The following is a 17,852-nucleotide window of genomic DNA, read 5'->3' as shown; positions in this document are numbered from 1 at the left end:
TTTTTTATTGAAGTATAGTTGAATTACAATGCTGTCAGTGGTTTTTTACTATATTTAAAAAGTTGTACAACCATCATTACAATCTAATTTTAGAATATTTTGAAAACCCTTCCCAAAACCCTTCCCCAAAACCCGTTTCCCAACCTTCCCACTCAATCTGTAGCCCCAGGCAACTACTAATCTATTTTATGTATCCATGAATTTGTCTATTTTGGACTTTTCATATAAATGGAATCATACAATATGTGCTCTTTTGTGACTGGATTCTTCCACTTAGCTTAACATTTGCAAGATTCATCCATGTTTATTTGTGGGGTTTTTTTGGCTGTGCCACATGAGTTCCTGGACCAGGGACAGAACCCGGACCATAGCAGTGAGTGTATGTGGCAGTACAGTCTTCAGCATGATTTGGTATTATTTTTTTATTGCTGACTCATATTTCATTGTATGGATAGAGCACATTTTACTCATCCAACAGTTGATGGACATTTAGGTTATTTCTACTTTTTAGCTACTATGAATAATGCTGCTATGGACATTCATACACAAATTTTTGTGTCGAAGTTTTCATTTCTCTTGGGCATGTACCTAGGAATGACATTGCTGGGTCATATAGTAATCCTATGTCTAACTTTTTGAGGAATAGCTAAAGTGGCTGCACCATTTTACATTCCCAGCAGCAATAATATAAGACTGTTCCAATTTCTCCGTATCCAAGCTGACACCTGTTATTGTCTGTCTTTTTTATTTTAGCTATCCTATTGGGTGTGAAATGGTATCTGACTGGCTAATGATGGTGAGCATCTTTTCATAAGTTTACTGACCATTTGGGAAAATGTGTATTCAAATCCTTTGCCTATTTTTAAACAGAGTTATTTGTCTTATTATTGTTAAGTTAATAAGTTGTTAAGTTATTGTAAGAGTTCTTTATATATTTCGGATCCAAGTCCCTTGTCAAATATATAACTCACATTTTCTTGTTGTTTTACTTCCTTTGAGGCACAAAAGTTTTTATAAAGTATGATTTTTTTTCTTTCATCATTGTGCTTTTAGTATCATATTTAAGAAACCACTGCCTAATCCATAGTCACAAAGATTTACTCCTATGTTTTCATCTAAAAGTCAGACTCCCTAAAACTGCCTTAAGGCCAGCCAAGATAATAAATTAGAAGCAGTACCACATCTTGGACAGAATGGTGGAAATGAGTGCCACTCTCAAAAGTTTAAAGGATGAGGGGTGGTGGTCCCCATTAAATCTCCATTTAATTCACCAGTTAGGTCCTTGCAAAAACCAGATTGATCCTGACAGACAGCGGACTAACAGAACTTAAGCGAGAGGTAACTCAGCTGCAGGCTGGAGGTAGACTCCTTACTAGACGAGATCAACACAGACTGGCAGTTATTATCTGGCAAAATGTATTCTTTTTCATCTTCATCTGGAAGGAGTGGAGCATTCCCACGGTGCCTGCAGCAATTCACATTCAATGCCACATTACTTCTTTGCTCTCCGTCATAATATAGTCTAGAGTCCTTAATTCTTTCATCATTGAACAGATTATCATGCTGGTCCACTATACTGACACCATGTTCCTCAGACCTGGGAGGGAGGAAGTGGCAAGTATACTCTGAATACCCTCTTGAAGTGCTCCAGAATCCACTACTGTAGCATAAAAATTATTTTGAGCTGAAAGTACTTGAGTTCCTGAAATCTCTTATCTGCCTCCCAAAAGAGCTCAAAGTAACTCAACTGTTATAAATCCTCTCTCTGGGAACTCACAGAGAAGTCTGACTCTTATCACTGAGTAACACCCAAACAGACAAAGTCACAAAAACTAGCAGGTCTCCCATCTGTTCTCCTAAGGGCCCATTTGACTTTCATAAAAGTCATTTGTTTTCCCTTATGTGCTCTTTCTCTCCCCCTTTTCACCTTCAAATAAGTCATTTGTTTTCCCTGAAGTGTCCTTCTCCCCTCATCTATTAAAACGGTATATAAAGAATTCTGCCAGCACTAAGAGGCGCTGACAGGGATGAAGTTAAGAGGCTACTAGTAATAGTTCAATCTAGAAAGAATAAGGGCTAGAACTGCCAGCCGCAGCGGGAGGGATGGCGAGGACCGACCAACCTGAGTGGCTGCTGAGTGGCAGGTAATTTTACAGCGACCCAGAGATCCAATTTCTAACAATATGTTTTTCCGCTACGATTGATAACAGATCAGATACACCCAGGGTTGCCACTAGCACCTCTTATCTTTTAGGCTGTTATAAAAAGGGAGGGAGGGTAGCTTTTAATCTTACCTAAATCTCTTTTTGTTGCAGTTGTCCAGTCTGCCTAGATTTATAGCAGATGGCAGAGCAGTAAAAATCGCCCGGGGTATTAATAATTATGACATTATTAAAACTAATTTTCGAGCGTCAAGTCCATTTGGGATGTCCTGCGAGTCGGCGGTCCACACCCAGTGGGGGCAATTCTAAATTTATAAAAGTTCCCAGAGCGAGAGAATACTGGAGCAGCAGGGATTCTGCACACTGAATCCCACCCACGTCCAGTACGTTGCGTGTTCGGGGACCTGCGCTAGCACCGCATTTCCAAACAGCCCAAGACCACGTGGCCACCTGCACGCACCGCTACTGGCCCTTAGACTCCCAGTCTTAGCTTTGGCGCCGAAGCTTTCCTCCCTGTGGTCGAAACCATTGGCTCCACGCTCGGAGGGAATACGGGCCAACATCACGATCACGGCTCTTGTCCGAGTGAAGCTTCCGACTAATTCTCAGGAAAAACTCATCTAAAAATTGAGGAATCAAATGAAATTCACCTAAAGACATCGAAGAAGGGCTCCTTTTGCCAAAAAGAAAGAGCAGATCTGACCCTGATTCCCCCTACTCTCCTTGGGGGCTGCGAGGGTGGTTCCGTCCGAGGCGGGGACTCCGCCTCCATGGGCGCCGCCATTTTGTTTGGCTAGAGGGGAGAGAACGGCGCTTTTGGGGGAGGGGTCTCCTAGGCGCCTCACCTGAGCCCGCTGGCGAGTTGTTGCTTCTTGCGCGGGAGGCCTTCTCCCCGGCTCGGGGCGAGGAACCATGTACATAAAGCAGGTGAGGCCTGTGCGTCCCTCGCACCCTTCACGGGCCCGTGAGGACCGCTTCTTGAGGCGGGGGTGTCGCTTCTCCCCGCAGGGTGGGCGCGGGGCTGGACTGGGACTGTGTGGGAGAGGTGCGGCCCCGGCCCGCAAGCGCGGGGGCCGCGGGGAATTGGGGCGCCCCTTTGCAGCCCGGGCCTCCCCGCAGGGCGCTCGCCTGAGGGAGGCGGGCTCTCGGGGAGAGGGGTGGAGGGGCCGGCGGGGCGGGCCCTTTGGAGGGAACCGGGCCTTCCTGGGAGGGCGAGAAGCGGCCCTGTCCTGCGGGACCGGCTAGCCCCCCGCGGGCCTTTGGCGTGGGGTGTGTGGAGAGAGGGTCTCCCCGGCCCCGGGGACGCCCCTGAGGCCCAAGCTGGGGTGTCTCCCGACTTAACCGGAGAAATAAAAGGGCTCCTCGTTCCTGCAGAATGTGTAGCGCCTCCTCATTCCGTTGTTACTTCTGTCAGAATGGTCTTCCCGCGCTGGAGTCCACCCCAAAGATGAGCCCCTTCCCACTCTTCACGAGAAGTGTCTCTGCTGCAGGTGTTGGACTCCAGGCAGTCCTGTCCTGGAACGGCGGCTCTTTTCGGCCCGAGTGTGTGACTGACAGGGGCGCCCAGGAAAGCCGGGCCAGTCTGCATACTTGATAGACTTTTGTACGGCCCTCTAAGGCTTAGTGTGCCAACGAACCGTATACAGGGTGCTTGATTTTGAGAGTTCCCTAACAGGTTACTAATTATAACTCCTAAAAAAGCAACAGTGGCAATGGTTACTGATAAACGGGCTGTTTTAAGAAGTTTTTTTAAATCACTTTGCAAAATGAGTTTGTCTTCTAGGACATGGAAGCTTTTCTGACTTGCGTTAAATGAGAAACCAGAACGGGAAGGAGTGCAAAAGGAAAATGTTAGCTTAGAAGTTATTTCTTTTGAGGTGTGTTCTGAAAAAAATCTCTCTTTTATTTATTAGGTTATTATCCAGGGTTTTCGAAGTTACAGAGATCAAACAATTGTAGATCCCTTCAGTTCAAAACATAATGTTATTGGTAAGTGTTCATGGTTTACTAGACCAGATTTATGTCTCTACAGCCATTTAAATCCTGCCTGTGTTTAGGCTTAAGGAGACAGGAATTGTCTCTGAATATTACATAAATTTATGTGTATTTTTTTCTATATGAAATTACTTTTCTGTTTTTTTATCTGCACTGATGAAATTGCTTCCTTTATACGGTTAAAATACTTGAATAAGACAATCATAAATTACTCATTTTTATTTGGTAGCCTTGTATGTGTATGTTTTGACAGATTTAAGTTTATAGTTAATGACTAAATTTAGCGTTTCAGCTCTTCTTGGTATGTCATTTTCTAGTTAAAATGGACACAATTGCCTTATTTCAAAGGTGACCATTCTTTTTGCACAAATTAGATTGTTCTCAGATTTTTTTAAAATTTCCTATTATAATGTCTAAGGACAGACTACACAGGTTGGTGGGAAGAGCATAAACTTTGAATTGTAACAATGGGGTTCAAATCCCAATTCTGCCATGTATTCTTCAAACTTGACTTCCTGAGCTGCTTAATTTTCTCATTTGCAAAGTGGAAATAATGATATACATCTCATGGGGCTGTTGGGAAGATTAAATGAGAAGGCAGTTGTGTGAGGACAAGGGGCTAATGGTTATTGCAGTATAATAGTTAATCTATAGATTCTTCAGATGATAAGGTTTCATTTTGCTGGTACAGACAGCAAAAGTGTTTTCTGACACTCTGCTGAGTTTTTAAAGGGTAGGTGAAATGAGTGCTTCTAGACACCAGAAAAGCAAAGAATTGCTATTGACATAGATTTCTGCTACAGTGTTCTTACAGAGTTTATTGGCATGCTAGTCGGCTTGGTCTACCATAACAAAATATCGTAGACTAGGTGGCTCAAACAACAGGGATTTATTTTTTCACTGCTCTGGAGGCCTCCCTCTCCATCATGCTCACAGGACCTTCTTTGTTTGAGCCTCTCCCTCACCCTCTTACAAGAGCACTGATCCCACCATAAAGGCCCCACACTCCTAACCTCACATTAATTACCTTCCAAAGACCCGCATCTCCTAACCTCACATTAATTACCTTCCAAAGACCCGCATCTGCAAAAAGCTTCACATAGGGGGGTTAGGGCTTCAGCATATGAATTGGGTGGGGTGGGGACACAATTCAGTCCATAGCATGGGTGAGGTGAGATTCATAGAGAAATCAGTAAAGGGTGAACAGTGAATGAATACTGATGTTCCCAGAGAAACTTGGGGAATCATACTTTATTTTGAAATAAATAAATAATAAAATTTTAAAATTGAGGGCAAGGAAAAAACCTGCCCTTGGTACATCAATTGCAACTTTGTAGTTGGGAATAAAGAAAACATACTTTTCCCTCTGCCTTGCCTACTGGAGAATCGTTAATTGAATTGGTGTGCCATAAGGGTAGCTTGATTGTACTAGAGTTTTACTTACAGTTTGATTGTAAGTGCCTTCTGATTTTCATCAATAAAAAAATCTTTAGAAACGGAGAAAAATGAATAATTACTAGATTTATATTATTTCCTTAACTTACAAATTAAAAGTCGATAAATATGTTAATATGTCAGTTGTATACAGTTGTCCCTTGGTATCCTGAATGCTTGTATAAAACTTGTTATAAAATCTTAGTGTTTTTGCATATAACCTAAGCATATCTCTAGATTACTTATAATACAATGTAAATGCTATGTAAATAGTTGTAAATATAATATACCTGCTGTGTAAATAGTTGCCAGCTTGTGGCAGATTCCAGTTTTGTTTTTTGGAACTTTCTGGAAAGTTCCCCTACCCTCCCACCCGGAATATTTTCAATCCGCAGTTGGTTAAATCCCCAAGTATGAAACACAGGGATGTGGGATTCAGAGGACTGACTGTAATTTTATAAATGAACTGTAAAATGATGGCCGTTATTACCTAGAATGATTAAATTATATCTTTAGGGCCTATCAGGTATTTTTGTTTTAGCTATTATCAGACAGCTGTTTTACTACTTTGGTTGCAACATTAAGATTGTTAATAGTCACAGTTACAAAGGACATTATCTAAATGTTCTTTCCTTTTAACTGAAAAAACATAATATGATTTTGTTTAACATATTTTAAAAATAGGTCCCTTAATTGTATAAGAAAGACCAAAAGTAGTATACAGTGAGATTGTTCCTAAAAATGTCTTTTGAAAGCTTACCACTTGGATTGTTTAATGATTTTGACCCTTAAAAAAACACAAGATTTGAAGGCAGATACCTCATGTGCTGATAACTTGAATGTTTGATGTTTAAGTGCAAGAACCATAAACCTTTTTAAGTTTACCTTTTTTCTGGCTTTCTAACAAAAATATACGTGAAGTTATAGAACATAAAGAGCGTAAAAGCTAAAAGGAAAAAATTTAAACTGTAATCCTTCTCCCCTGAGCTAGCTTGTGGTTTCCTGGAGAACAGAGCCCGAGGCCTGCTTAGCTGCTAAGGTTAATGGGAGGGTGCAGTCTGAGGGCAAGGGGTGGGGGGGTAGTGGTCATAGCTTTATAAAGAAGATACACCTGGTTTGCAGTCACATTGGATAACTTACTGACAGACTTTGTAAACCCACCACACCTTGGAAAGCTCAGGTGGGAGAGGTATGGAGAAGGTTTTATGTGCTAGCTTCTATCTCTCTTTGGTCAAAGTTTACCACATAGGGCATTGATTCCCCACCCCCACCCCCCCACTGTGCTTTTGGATTGTGTTACTCTGGGGACTAACCCCCTTGGAGTGGTTGGGGAACTGTAACCTCCTTTGGGTTTTCACAGATCTGAATGCACCCCCAGGGTAGGCTGAAACAACCTGAGGTGTTGGGAGACTAGCCTCTCTATTGACAGGCAACCAAGGCCTGGGTTAGGGCAGGTGAATCTGGGGACACACATAAACTGGGTCTATCTCAATACCCCTTCAGTTTTCGTGTACATATATATAACTACGCCTTTTTAAATAAAAATTGGTTTGTAGTAATCTGTTGGTAATCTGTTTTTTTCTCCTTCAGAATAAACTGGAATATCTTTCCCTATCATTAAGTATTCAACATCCTTAAAATTGCTATGTAGCATTCCACTGTGTGGGTAGGAGTAATTCTTAGGGAAATTATAAATTTTTCAGTTATTTATGAATGGATTATGGTTTGAACCATAATTTTCTGTAATTTTTTAATGATAAATTACCTTTTAAAACTTTTATTTAGTGATAATTTTAAATTGACAGAAAAGTTGCATAAATAAGAACAGTACAGAGACACTACTTGTGTATCCTTTACCCAAATCTACTGTTTTGGTTTTTTTTTAATTAATTAATTAATTTTTGCCTGCATTGGGTCTTCGGGCTCTAGGCGCGCGGGCTTAGTTGCTCTGCGGCATGTGGGATCTTCCCAGACCAGGGCTCAAACCCATGTCCCCTGCATTGGCAGGCGGATTCTTAACCACTGTGCCACCAGGGAAGTCCCCCAAATCTACTGTTAACATTTCCCCACTTGCTCTGTCATTTGCACTCACTCTCACACTTATTTTTTCTTAGAGTAAGTTATGTACATCATGGTTCTTTACCTGTGACTTCAATGTGTGCTTTCTAAGAATAGGGATATTACCTCATATAATCACAGTGTAGTTATCAATGTCAGTAAATTTAACATCAATACAATAATATTTTATTTTCTAGCTATGTTGACTGACCCAGAGATTTTCTTTGTAGCATTTTTCCCCCCTAGTACAAGATTTAATTTAGGATCAGGCGTTGCATTTAGTTGTCATGCCTCTTTAGTCTCATTTAATCTGGATCATTTCCACAGCCTTCCTTTGTCTTTTACAGTGTTATTTTTGAAAAATATTACATAAATGATGTGTCCTTTTCAGGGTATTCCACCTGGAGGCACATGATATCCATCTACTTATTGATGATGATAGTTTTGATCACTGAGTAGAGATTCTGTCCAATTTTTCCACTGTATAGTTAGTGTTTTCTCCCTTGCAACTAATGAATAATATGGAGATGGGGAGAGACTTATGGACCATGCACATATTGTGCTCCTTATCAAAATTCCCCCTCAGATTTAGCATTCATTGATAATTCTTGCCTTTATTATGATGGTTACAGGATGATGATGTTCCATTTCCAGCACTCCTTTCACATTTACCACTTGGTATTCTACTGTAATCAAACATTTTCACTCCTTAGCTATTTATTTATCTTTTTATTATCAGTATGGACTCATGGATTATTCCCACCTACCCCTCCCCAGCAGTAATTTATAATTCATCTAATTATTTTGGTGCTCAAATTGTCCTAGATTTAGCTAATAGAAGCCCCCATCATGCTGGCCTCTGTGTCTGTTATATGCCTTTTTTTTTTTTTAAAGCACTTCATTACTTTCTGATTTCTTTAGAATTTATCTTGGATTAAAGGTGATGACTTTGGGGCTAATTTGTTCAGGATATTGGTCAAGATTGAGAGAGAGTGGCATAGTTATTCATGACTCTTAAAAATTAAAATTTTGTTGAACAAAAGTTCAAATGAATTCATTAAATCTAAAACATTTGATATCCTTTTATGTATAGAATTGCTTATTTCTGAATTCAGGTATTAAAAAAAAGTGCCTTATAGTTGTCTGTATTTTTGTGATTCTAATAACTATACATGATGTATAGGGCTGATCAGAAACTTTAACATGGAAATGGTTTGAAAATTTTAAATGATTGTTTAAGTATTTTAAATTTTTAGCATTATGTGAATCTTTAAATTGTTAAATATATTTTATTATATACAATTAAAATAGAATTACATGTCCATTGTAATGATTATAAATCATGAAAACCAGGTAGTATATTTAGTTATTCCTGTTAATTTTAAACTATTGGGAAAGAGCAAAAAAATAAACAATGAAATAAATTTCTTTAAGAAAAAAATTATCTGAAGACTATACAAAAATTGCACTCATCTGGTAATTAAAGCTGTTTTGTTTATTGATTTGTTGTTCACTGTTCTGTTGTACTTAATTTCAGTTTTTAAGATGTTATGTTAGAAAATTGGATTTTATATTTTTTGAATACTTTCTGTAAAGTTTTAATGTTTTTTATACAAAATAACATGGACTTTTTGAAATTTTGTAGTGGGCAGAAATGGATCTGGAAAAAGTAACTTTTTTTATGGTAGGTATTGTTTTTTGAATTCTAAACATAGTAAGACCTAGGTATCTTACAGTAGTTTATGTGAGGTTATGTCTGCATGAAACACAAGAAATACTTCTTCAAACGAGGTTGCAATTTAATTTAGAGGGTTTAGAGTATAAGAATCTGAGCTCTACTCTAGTGATTCGCCATGTGAGACTGGGCAAAACACTTAACTTCTCAAAGTACTCTTTCACTTTAAAAACAGAGATATTTGCCCTGCCTACCTTAGATGGGTTGTGAGAATCAAATGAGATAATATGTATGGAAGTGCTTTCTAAACTTGAGTGCTGTATATAAATGTTGTAAATGCAGAGAGAGAGAGAGAGATTCAAAGAATGTAAGTGCAGTAGAATAGTTAATATTGTTATGGAAAATGGCTTATCTGTTTCATCCAAATCAATTATTTTAATAAAAGATGGAGGGGTGTAAAAAGCTAGACTCAACAAAGACAGTTGTTGGTTGTCAGAAGATAGTAAGTAGAGCTTTGAAAACTATCTCTAAAGATAAAATGCGTTTAAGAATAGTAATGCCTCTGTTAAATTCTTTGGGGAGAAAAAATATTTTAACAGATTTGGACTGTACAAGGAGTAGATTGAAAAAATTTTGAACCTCTTAGTTGAGTAGTGCTTGAGGAAAAGGATGGTGTAGTAATAGCAAAGGTTCTATCCCTTTGCTTATAAATCTAAGGGGTACTCTGTACCCCATCAGTGGTTGTAATTTGGGGATGGTGAGAAGAGTAGGATTGGAGTGGAAGTATTAATATTTCATGATCTCCAGGGGGCATGAGGGCAGTTTGAATCTGTCCCCTCCAAGGTGATTATAAAAGAAAACCAATCCCCACCTCCACCCCCAGCATACACATTCATATATACATACTCCCTCTTTCAGAGTGTCAGAGCTCTCTTGGGTGGACTGGGAATAGAACAGTTGAGTAAAGAGTTCCATTTCTAGGAGAGGGTGGTCCAGTTAGGCATTCTATGGAAGCAGGAATGGCTTCTTCTTACAGAAGACAAAGGGTAAGTAAGTACTGCAGTAGAAAGTGGAAATCTGAAACATTTCCTACTTAGTGCTATTTATTTTGACAAAGTATGCAATTAAGGATATTATAGGAATATATCCTATTTTGTTAAATATTTTAATTTATATTATTTATATCTAGTGGATAAAAGCAACTATAGCGTGAAACCTAACCATGTATACTTTGATCAAGAGGTACACCTTAGTTCTACTTGTCTGTTCGTGTATTTCAGTGTTTTTATTTTCTTACCTTAAATGTTTCAGTGAAAACTTAATGTTTTTCTAATATCATCATTTCCTAGCTGATTAATCTGAAGTACAGGCATATTTTCTGCATTCCTTTTGTCTATATGAAACAGGTAATCTACTTTATCTGCATTGTTCATTACCTGATATACTGTATTCTGCGAAGGTATGGGAAATTATGACTAAGGCATAAATCCTTTTTTAGATCCTACTAATAGTTGTTTTTGTATTTCTAGCAATTCAGTTTGTTCTCAGTGATGAGTTTAGTCATCTTCGTCCGGAACAGAGATTGGCTTTGTTACATGTGAGTGAGACTGCTTTATGGATATTAAATACTTCTAAAAATACATTGTCAATTCTGGTAAACAAAATTATTTTTTCAAGTTTCAGATCCTTTGTGAACATAACACAGTGTATCTCTTATGTATGTTGTTCTGCTGTGAAATTTAGCTTACTATATTAATGCAGGATAAAGGCTTAAATTTTATATAATGGTAAGAAAATTGTGCGAGTTCCCTATGGATGGATATGCCTTCCATATAAATTCTTTATTAGGAGTATGGCCTGGTAACGGTCTGAAAGCAGGTTTGCTGAGAAAGTTAGGTTGGGGATTAGAAACTTTGAGACTCAGAATCAGAAGTTAATTGTGGGGACTTCCCTGGTGGTCCAGTGGTTAAGACTCCGTACTCCCAATGAAGGGGGCCCAAGTTTGATCCCTGGTCAGGGAACTAAGATCCCACAACCCGCAGCTAGGCCCGCGTGCCGCAGCAACTGAGCCCACGCACTCTAGAGCCCATGTGCCGCAACCAAGACCCAGTGCAGCCTACATAAATAGTAAATAAATAAATAAGTTAATTGGGAGCATAGAAAAGCAACCATTACAAACCAAACAACATAAAGTTATTTTTAGCCATATTTATACTTAAATGGTAACATCATTTGGTAAAAATGGTTAACATCCAATATGAAAGACAGTATATTTATAGTAATGAAAATTGTTAGAATTTTTCTTTAGATAATTATGAATAAAAACTAATTTTAGGATAAACTATAAAAGGCTATGATAAAATGATGTAACTTTATTTATTTACTTACGTACTTACATACTTACTTAACACTGGGTCTTTGTTGCGGCATGCAGGATCTTCGTTGCAGCACGCGGGATCTAGTTCCCTGACCATGTGTCGATCCTGGGCCCCCGCAGAGCCTTAGCTACTGGACCACCAGGGAAGTCCCTGTCTCGTTTAAATATGGCTTATAATTAATTTTAAGACCAGAAAGCGAGATTCCTCAATATATCTCCACAGTATCTCTCAGACTTAAAGTTCTTTTTCTAACCATTATCTTTTTCTCCCCCTCACTATTTTTTTTTTTTTTTTTTTTTTTGGCTGCGCCGTGTGACTTGCAGGATCTTAGTTCCCCAACCAGAGATTGAACCAGGGCCACATAGTGAAAGAGCAAAGTGCTAACCACTGGACTGCCAGGGAATTCCCTCCCCCAACTCTTACATTTGAATTTTTAGTCCAGTAATCAGGATTGATTCCCTATAGAAAAATCTCTCTCTAGGTTTCTCAGATTAGCATTAAAAGAATAATTTCTTTAGGTATCATTCTTCATTGTATTGAACTACTACATAATAGCAGTTTTCACAATCTAGAAATTATCTGGGCTGGGTATGTAAGTAGTTGGGTCACAAATCGGTCTAAATGTGACCCATATGTTAAATGCATATGTTTTCATAGCAGATTTTAAACTATATAGAATATCTCAAATGTTTAAAAAGACAGTTTTTATCATGTGACTTGTTAGGGTTCCTTTCTAGCATTAAGATGAATCTATAAGAGAGAAGCCTCAAAGTGTTTTATATTTTAGCAAATAGTTAAAATTGGGTGGCTGTGGGGTCTTATGCTCTAATGAAGTGATATGCAGAACAAGACCTATGTAAATCTAACTTTGACATCTCTTGTATAGTTCCCATTTTTAAAATTCAGAATCAAAAGCTGTTTGGTTGAGTTTTGTTATCCTAATCCAGTGTTTGCTGCTTTGGCAAGAGGGATATATATTAGTCTGATAGAAATTTTTCTCCATTGAATCAGGCTTGTTACCATGCACTAAACTTTAAAAGTATTTAAAGAATATGAAAATACCACTTATGCAACACATTAATTTTTCTCATGTTTTAGGAGGGTACAGGACCTCGTGTTATTTCTGCTTTTGTGGAGATTATTTTTGACAATTCAGACAACAGGTTGCCAGTGAGTAACTGCCTTTTCTTTTCAGTAGTAACATTGAGAATTTTATTGATGCAACTGACTTTTTTCATGCTTTGAAACACTTATTTATAGTTGTACTTCGGCTTTTATAATTTAGTTCATACTAAAATAACTACAGCTTACATACTAATTTTGTCTTAAAGTTGTAATGAATATTCTGGTAAACAAATGGGAATGTGTAAGCTGTTGTGAAAAAATGTCTTTGTCATAGAATTGAGTATTCATGGCATATCTTTAGTGAGATGATTGAAGTTTCAAAATAATTGCTATGATGAGGGACTCTGAAATGACCTTATTAACTATAAAGTTTCCACATTTACTATTAGATTTACCTTTGGGCTTTTCCTTTTTTTTCTTAGATCGACAAAGAGGAAGTTTCACTTCGAAGAGTTATCGGTGCCAAAAAGGATCAGTATTTCTTAGACAAGAAAATGGTCACGTACGCATTTTTCTTTATGTTTGTAATTTCTATACAAAAGAGTAAAAGTATTTTACTTGCCTCATATATGAGGTACTTTTGCCTCATGTTCAACAAATCACAATTTAGAGCATAAATATAAGAATCAGAAGATTCTCTGAGACTGATAGAACAGAAGGGTTAAATGACTGTTCTGTACTCCTTCATGCACCTTAACTTAGGAGTTAGTGTACTCTTTTTGCTTATAGTTGGATTGTTATGTATTTGAAAAATTTTTTAAATTGTTTATCAACAGGAAAAATGATGTGATGAATCTCCTTGAAAGTGCTGGTTTTTCTCGAAGCAATCCTTATTATATTGTTAAACAAGGAAAGGTAAGAAATATGTATCTTTTTAAGTGGAATTTGTTTTCTGAGTATATTCATTGAATGATGAGTTTGATTTCATTCTAGTGGTTAAGTTGGAGTGAAAATAGACCTTATTGTCTTCTGTTTTCATTGATTTATTTTGCACTGAAGTTTGTATTACCTTTTTTGTGGCCATAAATTTATGTACAAAATAGATCCATTGCATAGTGGGGTAAAAGTATTTCAGTAGAATTATTGAAGTGGATCTTGTTTTCTTGGTGATCTGTATCATTTACCAAGGTGCACTGTACTGGAAGACATTTTTGGTTTGTAGAAGTTACAATCATATTAAAGAATGTTGTAGAAACTTTATAAAAATCACATTTGAAAGAAGTTACTTTCTGAAATTAATACTCTCTCTGTTAGTATATCACAGAGTTAAAATGCTAGAAAGCTTACATTACCAGAAATCTACCATAGTGCTACATATTGTTTTCCCTTAATACAATTTATATTCTTTATAGTTTTTAGGAGTTATATACTTTATCTGATTGTTCTACTGTTTCCTCGTATGTTTTAACTATATATATCTAAAAGAATTTCTTTTTCTTAGAACATACCTGCAGTGTCCTGATAGTTTTCTGTTGTGCTATATTGAACTAGGGGAAAATCCTTTTAAAATGTCCACTTCTTATTTCATGTTGGAGACTTTTTTAGGTATGTGTTGGAAAGTTAGCATTCAGAAGAAGTGATTAGAAAGAATATGGAGTTTCACTTTAAGAGCAAGATTTTGAAAAGACTGTCTTTATAAGAGAAATTTCTTTAAAAGGAGGCTGGGGACTTCCCTGGCGGTCCAGTGGTTAAGACTTCACCTTCCAACTCAGGAGGTGCAGGTTTGATCCCTGGTCGGGGAACTAAGATCCCACATGCCTTGGGGCCAAAAAGCAAAACAGAAAACAGAAGCAATATTGTAACAAATTCAATAAAGACTTTAAAAATGGTCCACATCAAAAAAAAAAAAACTTTAAAAAATAAAATAAAATAAAAGGAGGCTGATTTTAAAGCAGTTATCTGAGTCTTCCTGCACACATGCAACATAGGTCCCTTTACATCATTTCAATTTTTGCTCATATTTCATTTCATATAAGCCATCTGTGTCTGCCTCTTTTACAAGAACATTACTGTCACTCCAACTCTTTATGCTATATTTTCTTATTTTGTTTTGTTTTTCCTCATAGCAATTATAATGTAATGGTATGCATACTTCCTGTTTTTTTCCACTGGAAAGTAGGTTCCTTGAGGGCAAGACCTTTTCTGTTCATTGCTGTTTTCCCAGTGCAAACTCATACTTAAAACTTAACATGTGAATAACTTTCAGGGTAGAGCTCTTAAAGAGCAGTCTGTAGCTCTGTAAATAATTATTTTTCTAAAACTTTTAGATCAACCAGATGGCAACAGCACCAGATTCTCAGAGACTAAAACTATTAAGAGAAGTAGCTGGTACTAGAGTGTATGATGAACGAAAAGAAGAAAGCATCTCTTTAATGAAGGAAACAGGTAAAATAAATGTGATTCTACCTTATTCTTTTTGTTGTGAATTACTTTTTCATTGTGTTATGATACTTGAGAGGAGTTGTCTATTCTCAGAAGTATATTGTATGATAATTTGCCTATATACTGAATGGAGAAAAAATTAGTTTCAGGAGGTTTAAGGTTTGAGAGTTCCAATAATTTGTCTCTTTGAATAAGGAGTTGTTACTGTGAGATAATAGTGCTTTTCTAGGTCACCTACTTTGTGCCTCTAATGTCCTTTTTATTATTAGTGAGGATAATAATGTATGTATTCCTCAAAAAAAAAAAATTGCTGGAATATCAGTTGGCATTAGGCTTTAAGTTGTTCAGGAGCAAGTAAATGTGAAATTTTGAACTTCCAGTCTTCCTTAGTACATTTATTGTGGAAACCCTACTTTGCTTTTCAAGTGCTGTGCCCTCTCATGGCTTAGAGTCAGACAGTTTTGGGTTCAAAATCTGACTAATAATTACCTGATATTGTGACTTTAGACTTGACCTCTCTGGTCCATAACTTTCCCATCTGTGAAATCCTTTTTTATAGTTTGTAGTGGTGAGTAGAGGAGCAAAGTAGCACCATGATTGGAATATAGTTGGTATTCAATATATGGCAGCTATAGATAATGCTGTTGTAAGAATTGAGAATCAATGACACCAGTGATGTTAAGTACGGTTTTTTTTTTTTTGAATGTCATGGGAAGGCATACTGGCTTTTAAAGGAAGTTTAAACAGAGGCCTTTACCACATGTAATAAAAGAATCAGTGTCACCATGTGTTTATTCTCTGATGCTTTTCATAATAAAGCATTTTAATTGCCATTTTAGCGTCTTGGATTTGGTTACCACATAATATCAAAGAAATAATGCTAACATTCTTAAGATTAAGTTTAACTCATGGTATATTTGAGAATTGATGTTACATAAAAATTTTATTCAACTCCTTCACCCCTCTCCCATTTATTTTTAAGAGGGCAAACGGGAAAAAATCAATGAGTTGTTAAAATACATTGAAGAGAGATTACATACCTTAGAAGAAGAAAAGGAAGAACTAGCTCAGTATCAGAAGTGGGATAAGATGAGACGAGCCCTGGAATACACCATTTACAATCAGGAACTTAACGAGACTCGTGCTAAACTTGATGAGGTAAAATACTTTGCCACTTCAGTTTAATTTTATTTTTACGAATATATTAAACTCATTCTATACTTATACTTTTCAATGATTTTTAAACACAAACTTCAAAATTTTAAAACCTCTTAGTGAATTCATTACTCAGCAAATTTACACTATCAGTTTACTCCAAGGAAAATGCCTAGACCCACATAGTCCTTGCTGTAGTTGTATCTGAAATATAATTAGGTGGTGGTGTCAGGCAGACCTGGATGAGAGGAAGCCACCTTTAAAGTTTCATGGATTTTTTTCCTGGCTTTTTAAGGTGTAATTTGTAATTAGTATTGCTGACATTTTGTACAAAAATTTGTCTTAGGTAATGCTGAAAACTACAGGCGTTTTCTATTTAAAACCACTACAATTACTTTTGGGAAAAATTTTTTAAGTGAATGCTTATTTTAGCAGATATTTAAAAATCTTGCTAAAAATATTTAGCAGATATTTTAAAATTTAGCAGATATTTAAAAATTTTAAATACTGAACAAATTCGAAATGAGTTAGAAATCATAGCTTGGTTTTTTTTCCAGCTTTCTGCTAAGCGAGAGACTAGCGGAGAAAAATCCAGACAATTAAGAGATGCCCAGCAGGATGCAAGAGATAAAATGGAGGTAAGGTTATAAACCAGGTTTAGGTTAAGTCATATTTTTGACCACAGTAAACTTTTTGTACCAGAATTATAGAATGGTAACTTCAAGTGGGGTGTCACTGAGATTGAGTATTGGAAAGACAGTAGTACTGAAAGTTTAAATGAAAGAAAAAGAAGAGACAAATCAATGGTGTCCTGATTTTGCTGTTGTATATCTAGTTGTCTAACTTGTTTCTATTTGATACTTTTTGAGTAGGATATTGAGCGCCAAGTTAGAGAACTGAAAACAAAAATTTCAGCTATGAAAGAAGAAAAGGAGCAGCTCAGTGCTGAAAGACAAGAACAGATTAAGCAGAGGACTAAGTTGGAGCTTAAAGCCAAGGATTTACAAGATGAATTGGCAGGCAATAGTGAACAGAGGGTGAGTTAAAGTGCTAAAAATGAAAGATATAAATGTTCAGGTGAGTGGGAACTGCAGAGGACAGTCCTTTCTGTGGCACGGGTGCTTGAATTTTTGTAAAAGATTTGGCACATTAAAATAATTTGCATTCAAGTTGCAACTGAGTACTGTCTTTGTTACTTACATTTAAAAATTAGTTTTGTGTTGCAGGATCAGTTTAAAAATTAGTTTTGTGTTGCACAATCAGTCTCATGAATTTTTTTTCATGAGAAAATATTTTATGCTAGACTTATAAATTAAACAAAAGTTTTTAAACAGATTGCATTTTTACTTATCTTCATTTACAGAAACGCTTATTAAAAGAAAGGCAGAAGCTGCTTGAAAAAATAGAAGAAAAGCAGAAAGAACTGGCAGAAACAGAACCTAAATTCAACAGTGTAAAAGAAAAAGAAGAGCGAGGAATTGCTAGGTC

The 17,852-nt window shown here is 36.9% G+C and overlaps 1 protein-coding gene across 1 annotated transcript in view; it reads left to right on the top strand.

Moving 5' to 3' along the window:
• The first annotated feature begins 2,922 nt into the window (after positions 1 to 2,922).
• The window catches only part of SMC3 (structural maintenance of chromosomes 3), a 34,281-nt gene continuing 19,351 nt past the window's right edge, over positions 2,923 to 17,852 (top strand). Inside the window, exons 1-12 of the mRNA XM_082424097.1 lie at positions 2,923 to 3,089; positions 4,076 to 4,151; positions 9,295 to 9,333; positions 10,854 to 10,921; positions 12,801 to 12,872; positions 13,250 to 13,329; positions 13,604 to 13,682; positions 15,095 to 15,212; positions 16,192 to 16,367; positions 16,922 to 17,002; positions 17,237 to 17,401; positions 17,728 to 17,849. Of these exons, the coding sequence (XP_082280223.1) occupies positions 3,075 to 3,089; positions 4,076 to 4,151; positions 9,295 to 9,333; positions 10,854 to 10,921; positions 12,801 to 12,872; positions 13,250 to 13,329; positions 13,604 to 13,682; positions 15,095 to 15,212; positions 16,192 to 16,367; positions 16,922 to 17,002; positions 17,237 to 17,401; positions 17,728 to 17,849 (1,091 nt within the window). The 5' untranslated portion in view covers positions 2,923 to 3,074. The remainder of the gene's footprint in view (positions 3,090 to 4,075; positions 4,152 to 9,294; positions 9,334 to 10,853; positions 10,922 to 12,800; positions 12,873 to 13,249; positions 13,330 to 13,603; positions 13,683 to 15,094; positions 15,213 to 16,191; positions 16,368 to 16,921; positions 17,003 to 17,236; positions 17,402 to 17,727; positions 17,850 to 17,852) is intronic.

Source organism: Balaenoptera physalus, assembly GCF_965194825.1.
Source record: "Balaenoptera physalus genome assembly, chromosome: 14".
NCBI classification, from domain to species: domain Eukaryota; kingdom Metazoa; phylum Chordata; class Mammalia; order Artiodactyla; family Balaenopteridae; genus Balaenoptera; species Balaenoptera physalus.
Note: the sequence above shows the minus strand (reverse complement) of the source record. Positions and strands in the feature narration are given on the sequence as shown.